Source organism: Ambystoma mexicanum, chromosome 11, assembly GCF_040938575.1.
Source record: "Ambystoma mexicanum isolate Mex_15411 chromosome 11, UKY_AmexF1_1, whole genome shotgun sequence".
Taxonomy (NCBI): Eukaryota; Metazoa; Chordata; class Amphibia; order Caudata; family Ambystomatidae; genus Ambystoma; species Ambystoma mexicanum.
The window spans coordinates 162734118-162749365 of NC_090934.1; the positions used below are offsets into that span (position 1 = coordinate 162734118).

General features: G+C 46.4%; 1 protein-coding gene across 8 annotated transcripts in view; it reads left to right on the top strand.

Moving 5' to 3' along the window:
• STK40 (serine/threonine kinase 40) overlaps window positions 1-15248 on the top strand; it is an 856346-nt gene that overhangs the window by 321422 nt on the left and 519676 nt on the right. Inside the window, exon 1 of one of the 8 annotated variants that reach the window (XM_069622694.1) lies at window positions 1923-2016. The exons of 6 other annotated variants lie outside the window; for them this stretch is intronic. Coding sequence is in view for 1 of the 2 variants with exons in the window: in XM_069622696.1 (XP_069478797.1) it covers window positions 2234-2249 (16 nt within the window). In the remaining variant the exon portion in view is untranslated. Of the gene's footprint in view, window positions 1-1922; window positions 2017-2119; window positions 2250-15248 lie in introns of those variants that run through there. One more of the 8 variants, XM_069622696.1, reaches the window with a different exon arrangement.

A 15248-nucleotide genomic window follows, 5' to 3' on the forward strand; every position in this document is an offset into this window, starting at 1 on the left:
AATGAGTGAGTAAATAAACACCCATGCGTCTCTCCTCACGTACCCCCTCCCAGCTCGAAACAAAGCACCCCTCTCCGCCCCCCACCCGGGATCTCCCTGTGCTAGCTTTATCAAGCAGTAATATAAAACCTTGGCTTGGCAGTTTAATTCTTAGTAGTCTGCTGATGGCTTATGGCTTTGTTGCAGGTGTAATTGAAATGTTTTAACCAAGTTTTTCTTTAGCTACTTCATTTGAAAGCACTGAAGTACTTCGGAAAACAAGCATTGGCAAAGCCCACCGTTTCAACTTTTGTATCGGCCTTAGGCATTTGCCAAGCACTGCTATCACATGCCCTGATAGTTGCACCATTTTGCAGATGTTGCCGGCTTTTTCACGGTTTTGATTCATGGGCCCCTATTACTTGGAATAGACTACCTTGTGCACTGAGATCCATTCCATCGATCTCAATTAAAAAAATGGCTTGAAAACCCTTCTCTTTGATAACGGAACTGAATAAATACACTTGAGGCTATTTCCATCATAGGGTTACATGTGTTTTTGTTGCATGTCTGTGAGCGCCCTGAGGCCTTTGGACGTGTTGGCCCAACAAATTAATTTAATAGAATAGATGGTAACATTATGGCAGGACCTAGCAAAAGCCTATCCCAACGCTACACAAAAGCCAATTCCTTTGGCTCGGCCAATGCTTGTTTGTTACCAATTACCAGAGTATGATCCGTTCTGTCCCAGGAAAGGTGACCCTCGAACTCGTGTTCCATTCCTGCTACAACCTTTCCCTTTGTTTCCCTTCTTTCTTGTTTAGTGTTTACATACCCTCTACTAAATCGTCGCCCCCGGGTCCTCCATCAGATTGGCCACACTTTAATCTCTCCAGTAGGCATAGATCAGCTTTCTTGAAGAATTGAAACCAAGAAGGGTGCCCTTTAACAGCACCGAATCCACTCCCAAATGGTATTCTTTGTCAAGCGTCTTTTTGGGACTAAAACGCATCGCCTGATCTTGAGTTTAATTTGCATTATAATGCCAATGTCATGGACATGGATATTCAAAGCAGTAGACTGCATCAGCTAGAACTGGTCAGAACAGAGCAGTTTAATCATGTGTGATGTTTCTTTTTATCGTTATAAGTAGTTTATTATGTCACTGCATTTTAATTGAGTGTTTGCATTGTTTTCAGTGCGCAAAAGGCAATTTATATGTATCCAAACGCGCTCAATGAAAACAGAAAATGTGTACATATCATCCCAATGACTGGGGAGGTGAAGTCTGAATTGGGAATTATTTTTTCTGTATAGGTTTACTTTCGTACTAAACCTACACCAGCAGCATCGGCGGCCTGTTGAAGTAACATATCCTGTATATTACCGGAACCTTGGTTTACCCTTTTATCTGCAGCGTTAAAGCTTTCTGTGAAATGTCCTGCCACTTGTAGGTTGCCGCTGTTGCTGATGTAGGTTTGGGGCCATGCCGTAGATCTTTAAAATGCTCCAAATCTAGTCCGTGTTTTGGCGGGCCCATCCCTCACTCTGAATCCCCCGGAATTGGGAGGCTTGAGGTGTGCCTTTTTACACATGGTCCCAGAATACAATTTTTGCTCGGTGCCGTTTGGTAGCAGTATGCCTAACCGGGTCATCGCTCGCTGTGTGTGGGCGATCTGACCGGCGCACATCCTTGTGGCTTGTGGTAGAGCTCTATGGACCCGGCACTACTAGTTCGGCTGTCCTGTGGTTTATAGTAGACGCTCGCCCTCGTATGGCTTCTAGTCGCATCAGTGCCTTTCTTTATGTACTGAAGGTACACACGCACGCACAAACACACACACACACACACACGCAGCAGCACGTCACCGCACACACAATATAGAAAAGCAGAAATTGCCTGCATGACTCATAGCACAGCATTCATCGCGCGCCAGGGGAGCCGCTGGGGCTCGCCGAGGCCGCCGCAGTGCACTCGCTGTCGACGCTACAGCCCGGACGGATGGCAGAGGGTCCACCGCACCACCGCCGGTGCAGGTAAGGTGCACGACGGCTTGTGGGCAGTGCTCTCGTTAAAGCCCTCTCCGGCTTGCTGCAGGGAGCCATCTGCCTGGGGCCCCGTATCATAGGTTTCCAAGAGCGTGCGCCGAACGAACGAGAGCCACACCGAGGAAGCGGCACGGGCTGCCGGAGCGATTTCACACCGTGGAGCCACGCCGCGACTGGCTCTCTCGCGCTCGCACCCCTTCCCACAATGCCGGATGGAAAAGGTAGGATGACAAAATGCACAAAAAAACTTGAGGGTAAACAGGAAAGAGTATGTTTGAAGGGGGCGCGGGCAATGTGTGTGCGTGAGAACTCGCAACATCGCCCTTCTCAAAAAGTTTCTTTAAAAGGGAAGTTCACAAAGATGGTGGTAAATAGTGCAGTGTTTTAACTATTATTATTGCAGCTTACACATTAAATCCGGGGTCTGAGAAGCACGCAAGCAGTTTCTGCGGTCCTTGAATGAATGTTCGGATGCAGCCCGTACAGGCTGTGCATGTGCCTCTATGGAACTGCATGCACAGCTACTGGCGCTGGAGTGCCTGGATGCAGCTACATCATGGAATGCATGCAGAACCGTCTGGCCAGTGGAACATGCAAGCGCATGACGGCAGCACAGGCTGCTTTTCACAGAGCGGATTAATGTGCGTCGCGGTGTGCAAGCCAGGGCCATATACCTGCATCCAGATGCTTTGCGTGCCGTCATATACGCTGCACACCGCGCCGAATGCGGGTATATAGCATGTGCTCGGCTGGATCAGGGGCGTTGCTAGGGGGGGGGGGCTAAGGGGGCTATAGCCCCTGATCTTTTAGTTGTAGCCCCGGATAGAATCTCAGGAGCTACAGCCAAAAGTCTAGCTAGCCCCCAGTCCCAACAGTTCCGACATCAGCTTAGCCCCGGGTCATTTCCAGATCTAGCAACTCCCCGAACATGAATCTTTGGACAGTCATTGGGCTACTCGTGCACATTCCACTCGCAGTAACCTTCAGAATGCTGGCTTATTGAATGGCCAGATGTAGTCTCTGCTTCACCCAAGGATTTATAATGCAGCTGTATGTAAGTGTGGCAGCGGTCTGCTCCACTGTAACCTTCAGAATGCTGGTGCATGAACTTGTGTGGCAGCGGTCTGCTCCACTGTAACCTTCAGAATGCTGGTGCATGAACTTGTGTGGCAGCGGTCTGCTCCAATGCTGGTGTATGGAATGTGTTGCAGCGGTCTGCTCCACTGTAAGTTTCAGAATTATGGCTTATGGAATGTGCGTTAGCAGTCTCTGAAACTTGAGAATGATGATTTAATGTTCCGACGTAACCTTCAGAATGCTGGTGTTATGGAATTATACGCTGTAGTCTCTGCTTCACCCAAGTCTTTAGAATGATAGTGTATGGAATGTGTTGCAGCGGTTTGCACCACTGTAACCTTCAGAATGCTGGTGTATGGAATGTGTGGCAGCAGTCTGCTCCACTGTAACCTTCAGAATACTGGTGTATGGAATGTGTGGCCGCTGTCCGCTCCAATGTTGGTGTATGGATTGTGTGGCAGTGGTCTGCTCTGCCGTTACCTTCAGAATGCTGGTGTATGGAATGTGCATGAGTAGCCCAATGACTGACCACTGTAAGCTTCAGAATGCTGGTTTACGGAATGTGCATTAGCAGACACTCAAGCTTCAGAATGATAATTTAATGTTCCGCCGTAACCTTCAGAATGCTGGTGTATGGAATCGTCCGCTGTAGTCTCTGCTTCACCCAAGGCTTTAGAATGCTGGTGTATGGACTGTGTGGCAGCTTCTTTTTTCCCCCGCTGTCAGCTTCAGCAAGCTGGGCAGTCTTTGTTAAGTGACTTCAATTCAGCAATCCCACTAAGTCAGTGCCTCATCTGGGACGCCCAAGAGAAGCCCTTATTTATATTTTTTTTATGACAAGTTATACTCTCGATGATAAATCCTTATATAACGCCCCTCTCTTTGAATCCCCCTGACCTCACTGAGCCAAGAAGTAGGTTTGTTTTGCAATTTAAAAGATTTATTGGAAAATGTAAAGAATATATATCACACTTTTATAATTTAATATTTGATAGCACACTTATTAATATGTTCAACAATAGATAATCTGACACTAGCACACTTCTTTACAATCAATGAGGAGTTAGTATAGGAAAGATAAGGTAGCAGAAAATACTTTTATGATTTCAAGGAAAAGCAATGAGGGAAAAATGCAGCACAGAAATAAACTTGATATGATTTCAACAAAAGATAATATGATCACTTTTTCTTTGACAAGTCCCTCCCCCCTTATGCAAGATAAGGAGATGGAAGGAGAGCACACAATTCTCAGGAATACAAAATGCAATACAAATCTCCAGTTCCCCCCAGCGAGCTTAGAGGAAAACGGGTATGATTTTAAAGCAGGCAAGATCCTTTTAAATGTGGTGGCAATGAAGTGAAAAATATGCTGAAAATGCTTTTAATTCCCTCTAGAGGTTCAGGGTGAGTGAGAGATACTTTAAATCAGTTCAGGTCAGCCCTACCAATGATTCAGGGATGGTTATCAGGTTGAAAACGGGATTCAGTAATGGAAGCAAACGACGGATATTTTTACACGTGGTTGAAATGAAGCAAACTGTCATTTCGCGGCACTTTTTTCTGAGTGCGTCAATCGCGATTACGGAGGAACTATAAGGAGTAGCAAGTCGGTTTTAGGCTTGTTGGAAAGCTTATCTTAGCTTTAAGGCAGCGGTATTCAAACTGTGGGTCGCGACCCCCTAGGGGTCCGCGGGTGCATTCCTGGGGGGCCCTGAGAGCTCAGCATGAATAAAAAAAAAAAAAGAAATAGTATTTTTTTTTTTTTTTTTTTTTTTTTTTTTAGGTTCGAAGAAATGGGCAGGGGTGGCTCACATGGTCGGGCTGAAGCATGAAACTGTCTCAGGCAACAATGAAAAAGTGGCCCACAGTTGTAAATGGATATTCATTCCTTTAGTCACAGACTGGACCACATTACAACTATGGCTGTATGGTAACAACGGTGCTGGTCAGCTACTGGCACCGTTGCTACCGTACCGCCATAGTAAGAGTTGTGCTTGCGGGTGCCTGACAGCCCACCAGGTCTGACCTGGCAGGCCGTGCGGCACCCGCGAGCACAGTTCATCGGATGCACCGGCACCGTTAATAACGGTGCCGGTGCATCCGATCTCCCCATTCCCATTGAGCCCTATGGGGCTCAAATGGGGATGGGGATCTACCGGTACCGGCACCCACGAAAGGGCAATTGTCATGTCCGCCTAACTCGGCATGACCTGGTAATTGCCCATTCGCAGGTGCCGGACGCGGATGCAACTCCAGCGGCAGCCGTGCCGGTTTTACCAGCACAGCTACCGCCAGAGTTGTAATGAAGCCCACTGTTTCAATAGTACCCAAGGGGGTGCTTTGTGTTAAAATGTAAGTAAATTGTGATATATTCAGCAACAACGGTCAACATTACTAACTGCATAGTTAAGTAACTCATCAAACTGGTCCACATTGGCCAAAATGGTGGCCCATTTTGACTGGCCCACACTAGCATTTTACATTTTTGGTACAGGCATTGCCCTATAGGCCTGTCTGAGCCTGGCGGCTCATCCATAATGGCGAGGGGGCGCCCACCCAGTGGCCCCTCACCCATTATGGAGGAGCTAAGGAGCCAGCCCAGTGAAACAGTGAGCACTCCCTCAGCTGTTTTATCCAGCTAATGCAGTGCTCCTGGGCTGGCTGAACTGTCAAAGGGAAACACTGTTTCCCTTTGACAGTTCAGTTTAGTTCCTCAGCCGCACATACTCACTGAGCCATGCAAGTGCTGGGGCGTTTTGATTCGCCAGCATTGCATAGCTCATTGGAAATGCTGGCTGGGGCACTGCATGTCTGTATGTCTGAGGGGGAGCTCCTGCGCCTCCTTGCACATACGGACAGAGCAGCTGGAGCAGGCCGTTTCAGCGCCCACACGCAGGCCAATGCAGAAGGTACGTTTATGTTCATTGTTTTTATTTAAACATGTGTATGGATGCGTGTATGCTTATGTTATGAGTGAGTGTATGGTGATGGATGCTCATGTGAATGATAGAGTGATTGCTGTATGAATGTGCAGTGCCTTGCATACACACATAATCATGTTGATTGTGTTAGGACCAGTGGGGCTAGGGGACAGGGATGGTATCTTTTTACTGGACATCTATCATTCAAAACCCTCTGCATTGTCCACAAGGCTTTCTGGGGCCTGGGTCCAAAATACCTTCAGCTTTCCCTCCGCAAATACCTCCCCTCTCGAGCTCTTCACTCCTCTACCTCCAACTCCCTCAGGGTCAGTCGTTTATCAAAGAAACGAGCTGGGGTAGATCTCTGTCTTCGGCTGGGGCCTCCCTCTGGAACAGCGCCCTGCCACTCTAAAACTTGAGGAGGACCATCTTTCTTCCTGCACTTATCAGACCTACCCTGTCTGCAGCCTTAAACGTAGCACTTGCAAATTGCTGGCTGCACTAACACTGTTTGTTGCCTTTATTATTTATTTATTGTTATTTATCTGTTTCTCCTCTGCTTCGCACTTTCCACTTCTACCCCCTTCAATGCACTTTTCCCCTCCCCCTCGCACTTGCGCGTTCTCAATGTCACTGGGCCTAGTAAGATCGCTGTTTTCTTCTCCTCTGTTCCCCTCCCTTGCCTTGTCGCGCTCTGAAACACTTGTGTACGAGCGCGATAGAAATAAAATATCAATATCAATGCCTGCCCCCTGGTCTCCCAGCACCAATTGCAAACTGTTTGGCTATTTACCCATTTTTTGTTAAAAGTATGCTCTACAATGCAACATTTTAACCCATTATTTAAAATAAATTCACAGGGGGAAACCCACCCCGAACAACCTCTTATTGGTTCAAGCTCCCTCACTATGCTCGGTCGCTATTGTATTTTTGGTGGAAATAGTTATGCCCCTCCACTTAAAAAAAAAATTCACCAGCTGCCACTGGCCCTCAGACTGTGTTGGGAACGGGATGGGGGAACCCAGGGACTATTGTGGGAGCACAATGGGCAGGAACCATGGGATAGTGGTGGGAGCAGAGTGGGGAGAGCCCAGGGTGTGTGTTGGGGTGGGGAGAGACCAGCGACTGGGTAGGAGTGGGATGAGGGAGCCCAGCGACTGTGATGGGAGCAGGCGATGGCACGCAATATATACTGTCCATTTGGCATTTCTGGGGGGTCCCGACCTGCCCAAATTTTGCTCAGGGGGGCCCCGGCCAAAAAAGTTTGAAGACCACTGCTTTAAGGTGATAAACCACGTTCCTAGCACACGCGGTTCAAAAGATATGGACGATTTAATGGAGTTAGATTCTCAAAATAAAAGTAAAGCTCAGAATGTCAGATGACCGTTTTGCAGAATGGACACACGATTTCTTATGATGCAGTTCTAAATCGATTAAAATAGTTTGCATTAGATTATTTTAAACTAAGAGATTGGTTTTGCACAGTTCTAACTGAGTACTCGCACTATAAATTTGAAATAGGCCGTCAGGGTCTGGTCAGGTTGGCTGCGGTTCTCTCGCCACGGAAGGTCTTTAGTACCGGTTCTGCTCACAACGATCTGGTCTGGGTCTCTGGTTCTGCTGGTCTGGATCAAGTGGATTCTGGATACAGCACTGCTTTCTGGGTACTGCTACCTGTTCTGGCAAAAGTTCTTGGCAAAGAATCCAACAGCTCGCCCGGCTGTAGAATAGTTTGGTTGGATTGCTGGATTCTGAAGGCCTGCTGAGAAGAGTTCTCAGCTTGTGGGTTAGGCCTTTGCTTTAAGTTCTGTAGTCTATCTGGAGTCTAAGTTCTGGATGTTCCTTCGAGATGTTGTGTTGTCCGGCAAAATGCTCCGCAAGAAAATGGAAAATGAATGTCCCTGTCTGGCTTTCAGTTTCTCTTTTTAGGTCTTTTGAAAATGGGTGGGTCGGCTCATTCTGCATGCCCAACCCTCTCATGATTTGATAGGTCAAGGATGCTCTGTGTCCTGATTTGAGAAGGGATTGTGTCGGAGTGAGTCAGAGTCTTATAGTCTATTGAAGAAACGCCCCTTTGCTTTTACTTAGAAAATGAATTTTTCATAACTAACAGGTTTCCCAGATACACACGTCGTTGAAATTACTTACACATTTCACAGATTCATTTAAGATACACTCTCGCCCAACTCTGATCCCCCTCAGAGCCTGGGTTCAAAAATGGCAACATTTTGTGCTTTTTAGTGACTTTCGCCATATTGGTTTTTCCTCAAAATTTACAGACCTGCACCCTTTCCCTGAGCATATTACTGGAAATTACTATGTCTCTATCCTAAACACAGTGTCTGCAATATTAATACATAGCGGGGTTCGGTCCCAGAACACTGCACAAAGTGGAGTTTGGTCTCAGATCGTGAGGGCATTTTCCATATTAAGGACCCCCAAATTGTACATTTCTGTGAGCTTAATACAAGATTTTATAAGCAATTTAACTTAAACATATATTTGCTGCAATATGAATCCACAATCCAGTCTGGCCCGCCCCCAGAAGCTTGGTGAGTCAGAGAGCACAGGCCTCTCCTTCTTGGCAGGGCAGCTGTTGCCAGCTACACCCTAATCTGCATTTCTATTCAATTGAAAGGGTCTATTGTGTTGTGTCCTGCAGGCTGCAGGGGAAACTCCTCCCTCTCAATCAACAGGGCCATGTGATATCCTGGGCTGTTGTGTGTGTCTCTGAGGTGTTGATGGTTCTCAGGAAAAGCAAGTCTTTTGAACTTTTAATTACATAAGACCCCCTTCTGTTCACTGCACAGTTCTGCAAGACAGCTCTCCTGTCAGGATTTATAGAGCGCCAGCGCCGGTCAGTTTCCAATGCGGTACTGCACCTATTTTTGACAGCTGTCTTGAATTAATACATTTCAAAAAGAAAGGATTTTACTTGATAGTATATGATCCTTGCTTGACCTGGCATTGATGTGGATCTGCAGTAGAGTAAATTAAAACACTCAACCATAGTTGGATTTTTGTTTGGTGGTTTCGGGCCCATGATCTTAGCAATTTTTGACATTAATAAAAACGGATTTTGAACAGAACCATCTTTCTTTGCACTGGTGGGTGGCAGGTCAGGGGACCATTTTGGTGTGCGCAAAACTGCGCGGTTCTCCTGGATTCTGGCGCAAATGTGGGCTTTTCCGCCATCTTGGATTTCCTAAGCCCACAGCACCAAATGTTGCAGCATAATAACTTGAACGTGGGTCAAGACACCCAACATCATCTTCGTAAGCTTTAGAGTGCTAGGCAATCTCTTATTCTCCATAAACTTGCTACGTTTTCTGCTACATGGTAAGCCTGAGAATGCTGACATATGTGCTGTGCTGTGGCATTGCTTGCTTAGTTTTACACTTCAAAGTGCTGGGCAGCATAAGGCTCAGAATACTAGTTTATGGAATGTGCAGCAGCAGTCTCTCCTCGGCCGTAGGCTTCAGAATTCCTGTTTATGGACTGTGTAAAGGTGTCCCTAATTACGTTCACACCAGAATAAATGCACCCTTCTAGGGAAATAAGGCAAAGGGTCTATCTTGTGAGGATAACCAGTTTAGTCTTCTAAAAAGGAGGATGGTAGCAAAGGACTCTGCTGCCTGAACGGTCTTCTCCTGGCCCTCATCCGTTCTCCTGCCACCGTGGTCCCAGGCAGGGGTTTATAGAGCCCTGTCTTGCTGTAGTGGCGTCACTGGATATGGGCTGTGGCTTCATCCTGCTTCGATACAAGGGAGGCTCCAAAGCTTTCCTTTGTTCATTGTCAGCGATTTTTGTCAGTGCATGCTGCTTTACATTTTGCTAGCTTATGCAAGTATACACTCAAGCTTTTCTTCATTTTGTTACCTAGAGATATTTTATGTATAAAAACTGTTGTATTGTGCCTGTCTCTGGTGATGTAGCTGGTTATGTCGTGTGGAATGTTTGTGTGTGGATGATAGAATCGTCTTAGTGAGTGTTCTATTCAGTGACAGTTACAGCTGGCTGGCCCTGGGTGATGGGAGCCGGTGTCTGTCCACTATCTATGTCCTAAATGTGGATTGTAACTATTAAGCTGGAATAAACTTACATGAAGTTAATCCTAAAAAGCCTGGAACCTGCTTTTTAACAATGGTGACTAGGTGGTCTTTGGTAACCTGCGTGCCACAAGCTGAAGGACTGAGGACCCTGCTGGAGAAGGACGACACCACCCCCAGAAACTTGTTCCATCACCCAGGGCGCAAGGGGAGCTGGAGGGAGAAAGGCCAGTGCCGGTGGGACCAGCGCGCATAAGCGATGGCCATGCTGTGTCCCAAGGGGTCATCGGGGAGCAACCCTGACATGTCTCGCCATGGCCCAGGAGAAGGAGTAATGGACCTCAAGGGGCTGTCGGGGAGAAGCCCAGTCATCGCTCCACAGGACACAAAGAAAGGTGGAAGTGGGGCTCTTTTTTGACTGCATCATTGCAAGGGTTGGTGACAGAAGGTACATTGGTTCTGTATCCTGTTTTGGCACAAAGCAGTCCCTGGCCCACCGTGTGTGACCAGTAGTCCATAGCAGTTGGGAGTGCTGTGTCTGGATGACTACGGATTTGAAGATGCCCCAATCCGTTAATAAGTCTCGCATCTGATCTAGCTTGTTGCATTGTGATGTGACGCACTTCATCGTGCCCAGGCAGTAGTTTACGTGCTGAATTAGCACCATCGTGTCTAATGACAGTTGATGGGGAGAGATGCAAACGCCCCAGACACCTACTTGTGAATGGTGACGTCATTTGCAGGTGTGGGATGATGGCGATGAGAGCGAATGTTCGTGGCGAGGAAAGCGAACGTTCGGCCGCGATGTTTGGACTCCTTGCAGTGCGTGCGTGGCACCCGCGCGTCCCAGTTGGAGGCCGGCGCTGTATGTGGTCCAGAAAAAAGGACCCTACAACGTTGTTACGTCGAAGCCAGGAAATAATTACTTCATGCGGCAGTCCTAATAGAATGGTCTCAGGTGAAAGTGCCGTGCGTGATGTTCCGGATCAGGCTCAGCAGGGTCGGAATTGTCACTGGCATTATTCGAGGGGGAGGTTGCGGCCATCAGGATTCTGATCGTTTACCCTTGTTATGAGCCGCTGGCTCAATGGAATTTGGAATCTGTGTAATTGGTTATGGATGGGCGCAGCAAGCCAGCAGGATACCCAAGGTACAGAAGGTGCACAGAAGCCCCTTGTGAGGTTGTATTGACTATTTTGGTTGGTGCGCCACAATATAATTGTGCTGCATGCCGCCCCGTCTTAATTAGTAAGACGTCAAGTTGCAGCCAACTATTAAGATGACTTTTGTAGGAAATGTCATTATGGTGGCTACTGCGGGGTTTATAGAGTATAGACTGATTAGTTATTATGCCATGGCAGTTAAGTGTAAAAAAGAATATTGTGATATTTTATTTTGGTTGTGAGGGGTATGTTAATTGCATGTATGATGTTTGAAAACTTAGCCTAATTCTTTGAGGTTTGGCAGATATGGTGAACATAAGGGAACTATCCAATGAACTTTCAGCAAATGCATTAATAGTATAAAGGTAATTACTATGTGCCAGTCTCTGTGGCACATGGACTTTAGTTTGAAGAAGCTGTTATGGTTATGAGTGCACTGATGTACCAAAACGGTTTATAGTAATATTGACACTGCACTGATCTGATAATTTCGTGCCTGAATGTTTTGGTAAAAGTATGAGCCTGGAACATGTTGATGCAAATATGCTAGATTAACTGTTTGAGGATTTTCAGGCTGTATGTTGTGATTAAAACAACATGGACTTGTAGGTTTCCTTTACAACCTTCAAACAGCTATGAACTTTTATGTTCCTGAAAAAGTTGATCTGCTGTTTTTTTTCTTTTTAGTGTGCAGCAAGACATGTGTATTGGCATGTAATGGTTTTGAATGCATATGTCCTAAACCTGACGCTAATGATTGTATATAATATGCAATTATTTATTGTGATGGTGAATGTCAGGTAGAACTTACTAATGGTTAAGTTTCACTGTGAGCATGGCAAATGCGTGAATGTCTCTTTGGGTTTGCCTATGTCAGTACGGAGTGATGACTATGTTGCGATGTGTGATACGTGGTGCATCACTTCGCCTGGTCGGTGTGGATTATGGGAGGTAGTGTCTTTCTGTTCTGGTTTTGGTCTGGTTATTTACAGAGAATATGTGGTTTGGTGAAGACTTACCAGCCATGCGGTTCTAGAGTGAGGTAGCACCTTGGCTCTTTTATAAAGTATGTTTGGATTTTTTGAATAGGACTTTCAAAATGCATTTTTGGGTGTTGGTTTGGTTTATTGCAGTTACCTGATTCTGGTAAAGGTTTAACAGATATGAGGGAGGTAGCGCCGCCTCTAGGGTTTCTAGCCTTCTCCCATTTTCTAAGTAAAGTTTGAACAACTATGTTGGTTGTTTTAAGGGGAGGTAGCGCCTTCTCTAAGGTTTCTTAACCTGCTCATATTGGACAGTAGGTAGCTGACTTTGAAGGGTAGCTGGGGACGCCTAGTAATGACCCGGTGATAGTGAGAGTGTTATGTCCATAGCTGGTGAGTAAATGATTTTCTATGTTATTTGTGATTTTTATTGTGGATTTTGTCTTGCCTTTTGGTTTCAACAGTTTGACTTGTGTGAGGATGCCATCCTGGCTAAAAAGATCGTTCCGTTTTTTACCAGTCTCTGATGTTCGCTTTGGGAGTATGTGGCCACTGCTCTCAATGGGTTTGGAGCGATTGCACATCCTGGTCTGGTGCGGTGTGTATGGTGTTGAGTCCATGGGTGTTTCTGTTGGTTTGAGTGATGTTCTGTGTTTCCATTCAGTATTGCCTGCTGGAGTGAGGTTGTGGTTGTTGTTTTGGAGACTTTGAGGTCTCAACTCTCTAGAGTGGCAGTCTAGAGGTCTGCTGGAGATTCCAGGGTGGCTGCCTGGACACCGGCACTGTTCTAGGCGGGGGGCAGGTGGTAGGAGGCGAAGCTGTTGTGTGGTGGACAGGAATGTAGGTGATGTGCCCAGTTCAGGGTTGGTCGGTCCTGGGGAGAGAGCCCAGTTGCTTGTTTGTGGCAGCAACAGGCAGATGGATAATAGTATTTTTGCGAGGGTATTTGGTTTGCGGTTTGTCATGGTGTGATGTTTTTGTTGGTTAGGTTTGGCTGTGGAAGTGTCCGTTTTCAGTTGAGTGTTGTGTGTCTGTTCTTGGAAGGTGGTAGTTTTGTTGAGGTGTGTGACTTGTTTTATGCAGGTTAGGTTTGTAAAGGAGGGAGGTGTGTTGTATTGTGCCTGTCTCTGGTGATATCGTGTGGAATGTTTGTGTGTGGATGATAGAATCTTCTTAGTAAGTGTTCTATTCAGTGGTTCTCATTACAACCCTGGCATTAAGGGGTTAATGGCGCCGTAAACGGCTGCGGCGCTGCTAAACCCTTAACGCCCGATAAACACTTTAACGCCTGCTTTTTACAGGCGTTAAAGTCCAACCCTCTAAGGGACCTTGGTGCTAATTACGGCACCGTAATTTACGGTGCCGTAATTAGCGCCTTCCCCATTCCGGGGAATGGGGATTTACCGCCCCGCCAACCTTGGAATGGGGCGGTAAATCCGCCATCCACCATGGCGGAATCTGGCATGGACCATGGTGCTAATAGCACCATGGTCCAACGCCAGGGTTGTAATGAGGCCCAGTGACAGTTACAGCTGGCTGGCCCTGGGTGATGGGAGCCGGTGTCTGTCCACTATCTATGTCCTTTGTGTCCTAAATGTGGATTGTAACTATTAAACTGGAATAAACTTACATGAAGTTAATCCTAAAAAGCCTGGAACCTGCTTTTTAACAAAAATATTTTCCAGTTCTTCCCTCCATATTGCACTCATTCTACTCATGTTTCTGGGCCCTGTAGGTTCCCCCCCCCACCCTTAATATGTCCCATTTCTGCATTTTTGTGCACAGAGCATGTAAATCCCCTTTTTAGCCTGCATGGACTCTTGACGGACAGTAGACCGCTGGCGTGTCACGTGTGCTGCCAGGGCTTGGCTCTATTGACAAACCACGGCGGAAGCCTGTAGTCCATTTTTAGCACAAGCTGCATTTTTTCCGGGAAAGGTGGGGGAGTTTGTATTTACTGCACTTGTATTTTTACAAATGCATAGGATCTGACATTTACAAATCTATTCAGCTAATAGTCAATTGCACCTTATATTGAACAATAACTGCCTTCTTCAGTGTCTGCATGAGAGCCTTCCCAGTGCCCCTCCCCCTAGATAGCGCCTAAAAGAGACCTTGCCCAATTCTAAAGCGCTTAACTCTAGTTCCTTCCCAAAATGCCCTCTTTCGTTACTTCTACAGTAATGAACTCATCCCCACCGACATCTCTACAACCCCCAGAAATATCAGTTTGAGTTTCGCTGTTTATTGTATGGCAAGATGTTTTAGATCCCCCAATTGATACCATCATCTTTGCTCTATGAGGAACTGTATTTACACAACATCGGAAACCCAATTGGCACATGCAGAAGAGGACTAAGAAGAATAAGATAACGGGCACTAGTATTTTTACAGTTGCCCCAAGCCATGACGGTACCCAATCAAAGGCAAGCGATAGCTAATCCGTGTTCTCAACTCCACATTCTTTCCTCATTTCAACACCGCCTCAATGACTTGGAATAGTGACCCATTTTCAGCATCCTCCGGGGGTACAAAAGTGCAGCTGCTGCTTCTCAACTTTTTACACACCCCTCCTTCTATGGCTCTTAGCAAATCCAGCATGTAGCGGTTTTGCTTCGTCATGTGTCGCAATGCGCGGAGCTCTACTTTGATGGTGTTGAACCCATTCTCTGTCATTGGCCAGACCAGACACATGTTGCATGGTTGTTGGCATAAACTTTTATTACTAATGAAAATAGAGACATCCTAACTTTCCCTACCCAAGAGGGGTTTCCTACCTCAGATAAAAATGCTAAGGGAGTTGTCAAGTTGACAGTGTAAATCAATAGTCCACCATCCTGTGTTTAAAAACCTACTTCTGTCCCTCACACATATAACTAAACTAAAGAGGTAGTATATTGTCTTGGTCCAGAAGAATGACTCCCTTCTTCTGGACAGCAGATCAGTTCCAGTTTTTAGGTGGGATCTTTACCTGAAGGAAGGAGTCCCTTCCCCAGGGCGCCATCCCTTTCCACGGCACCAAACGGA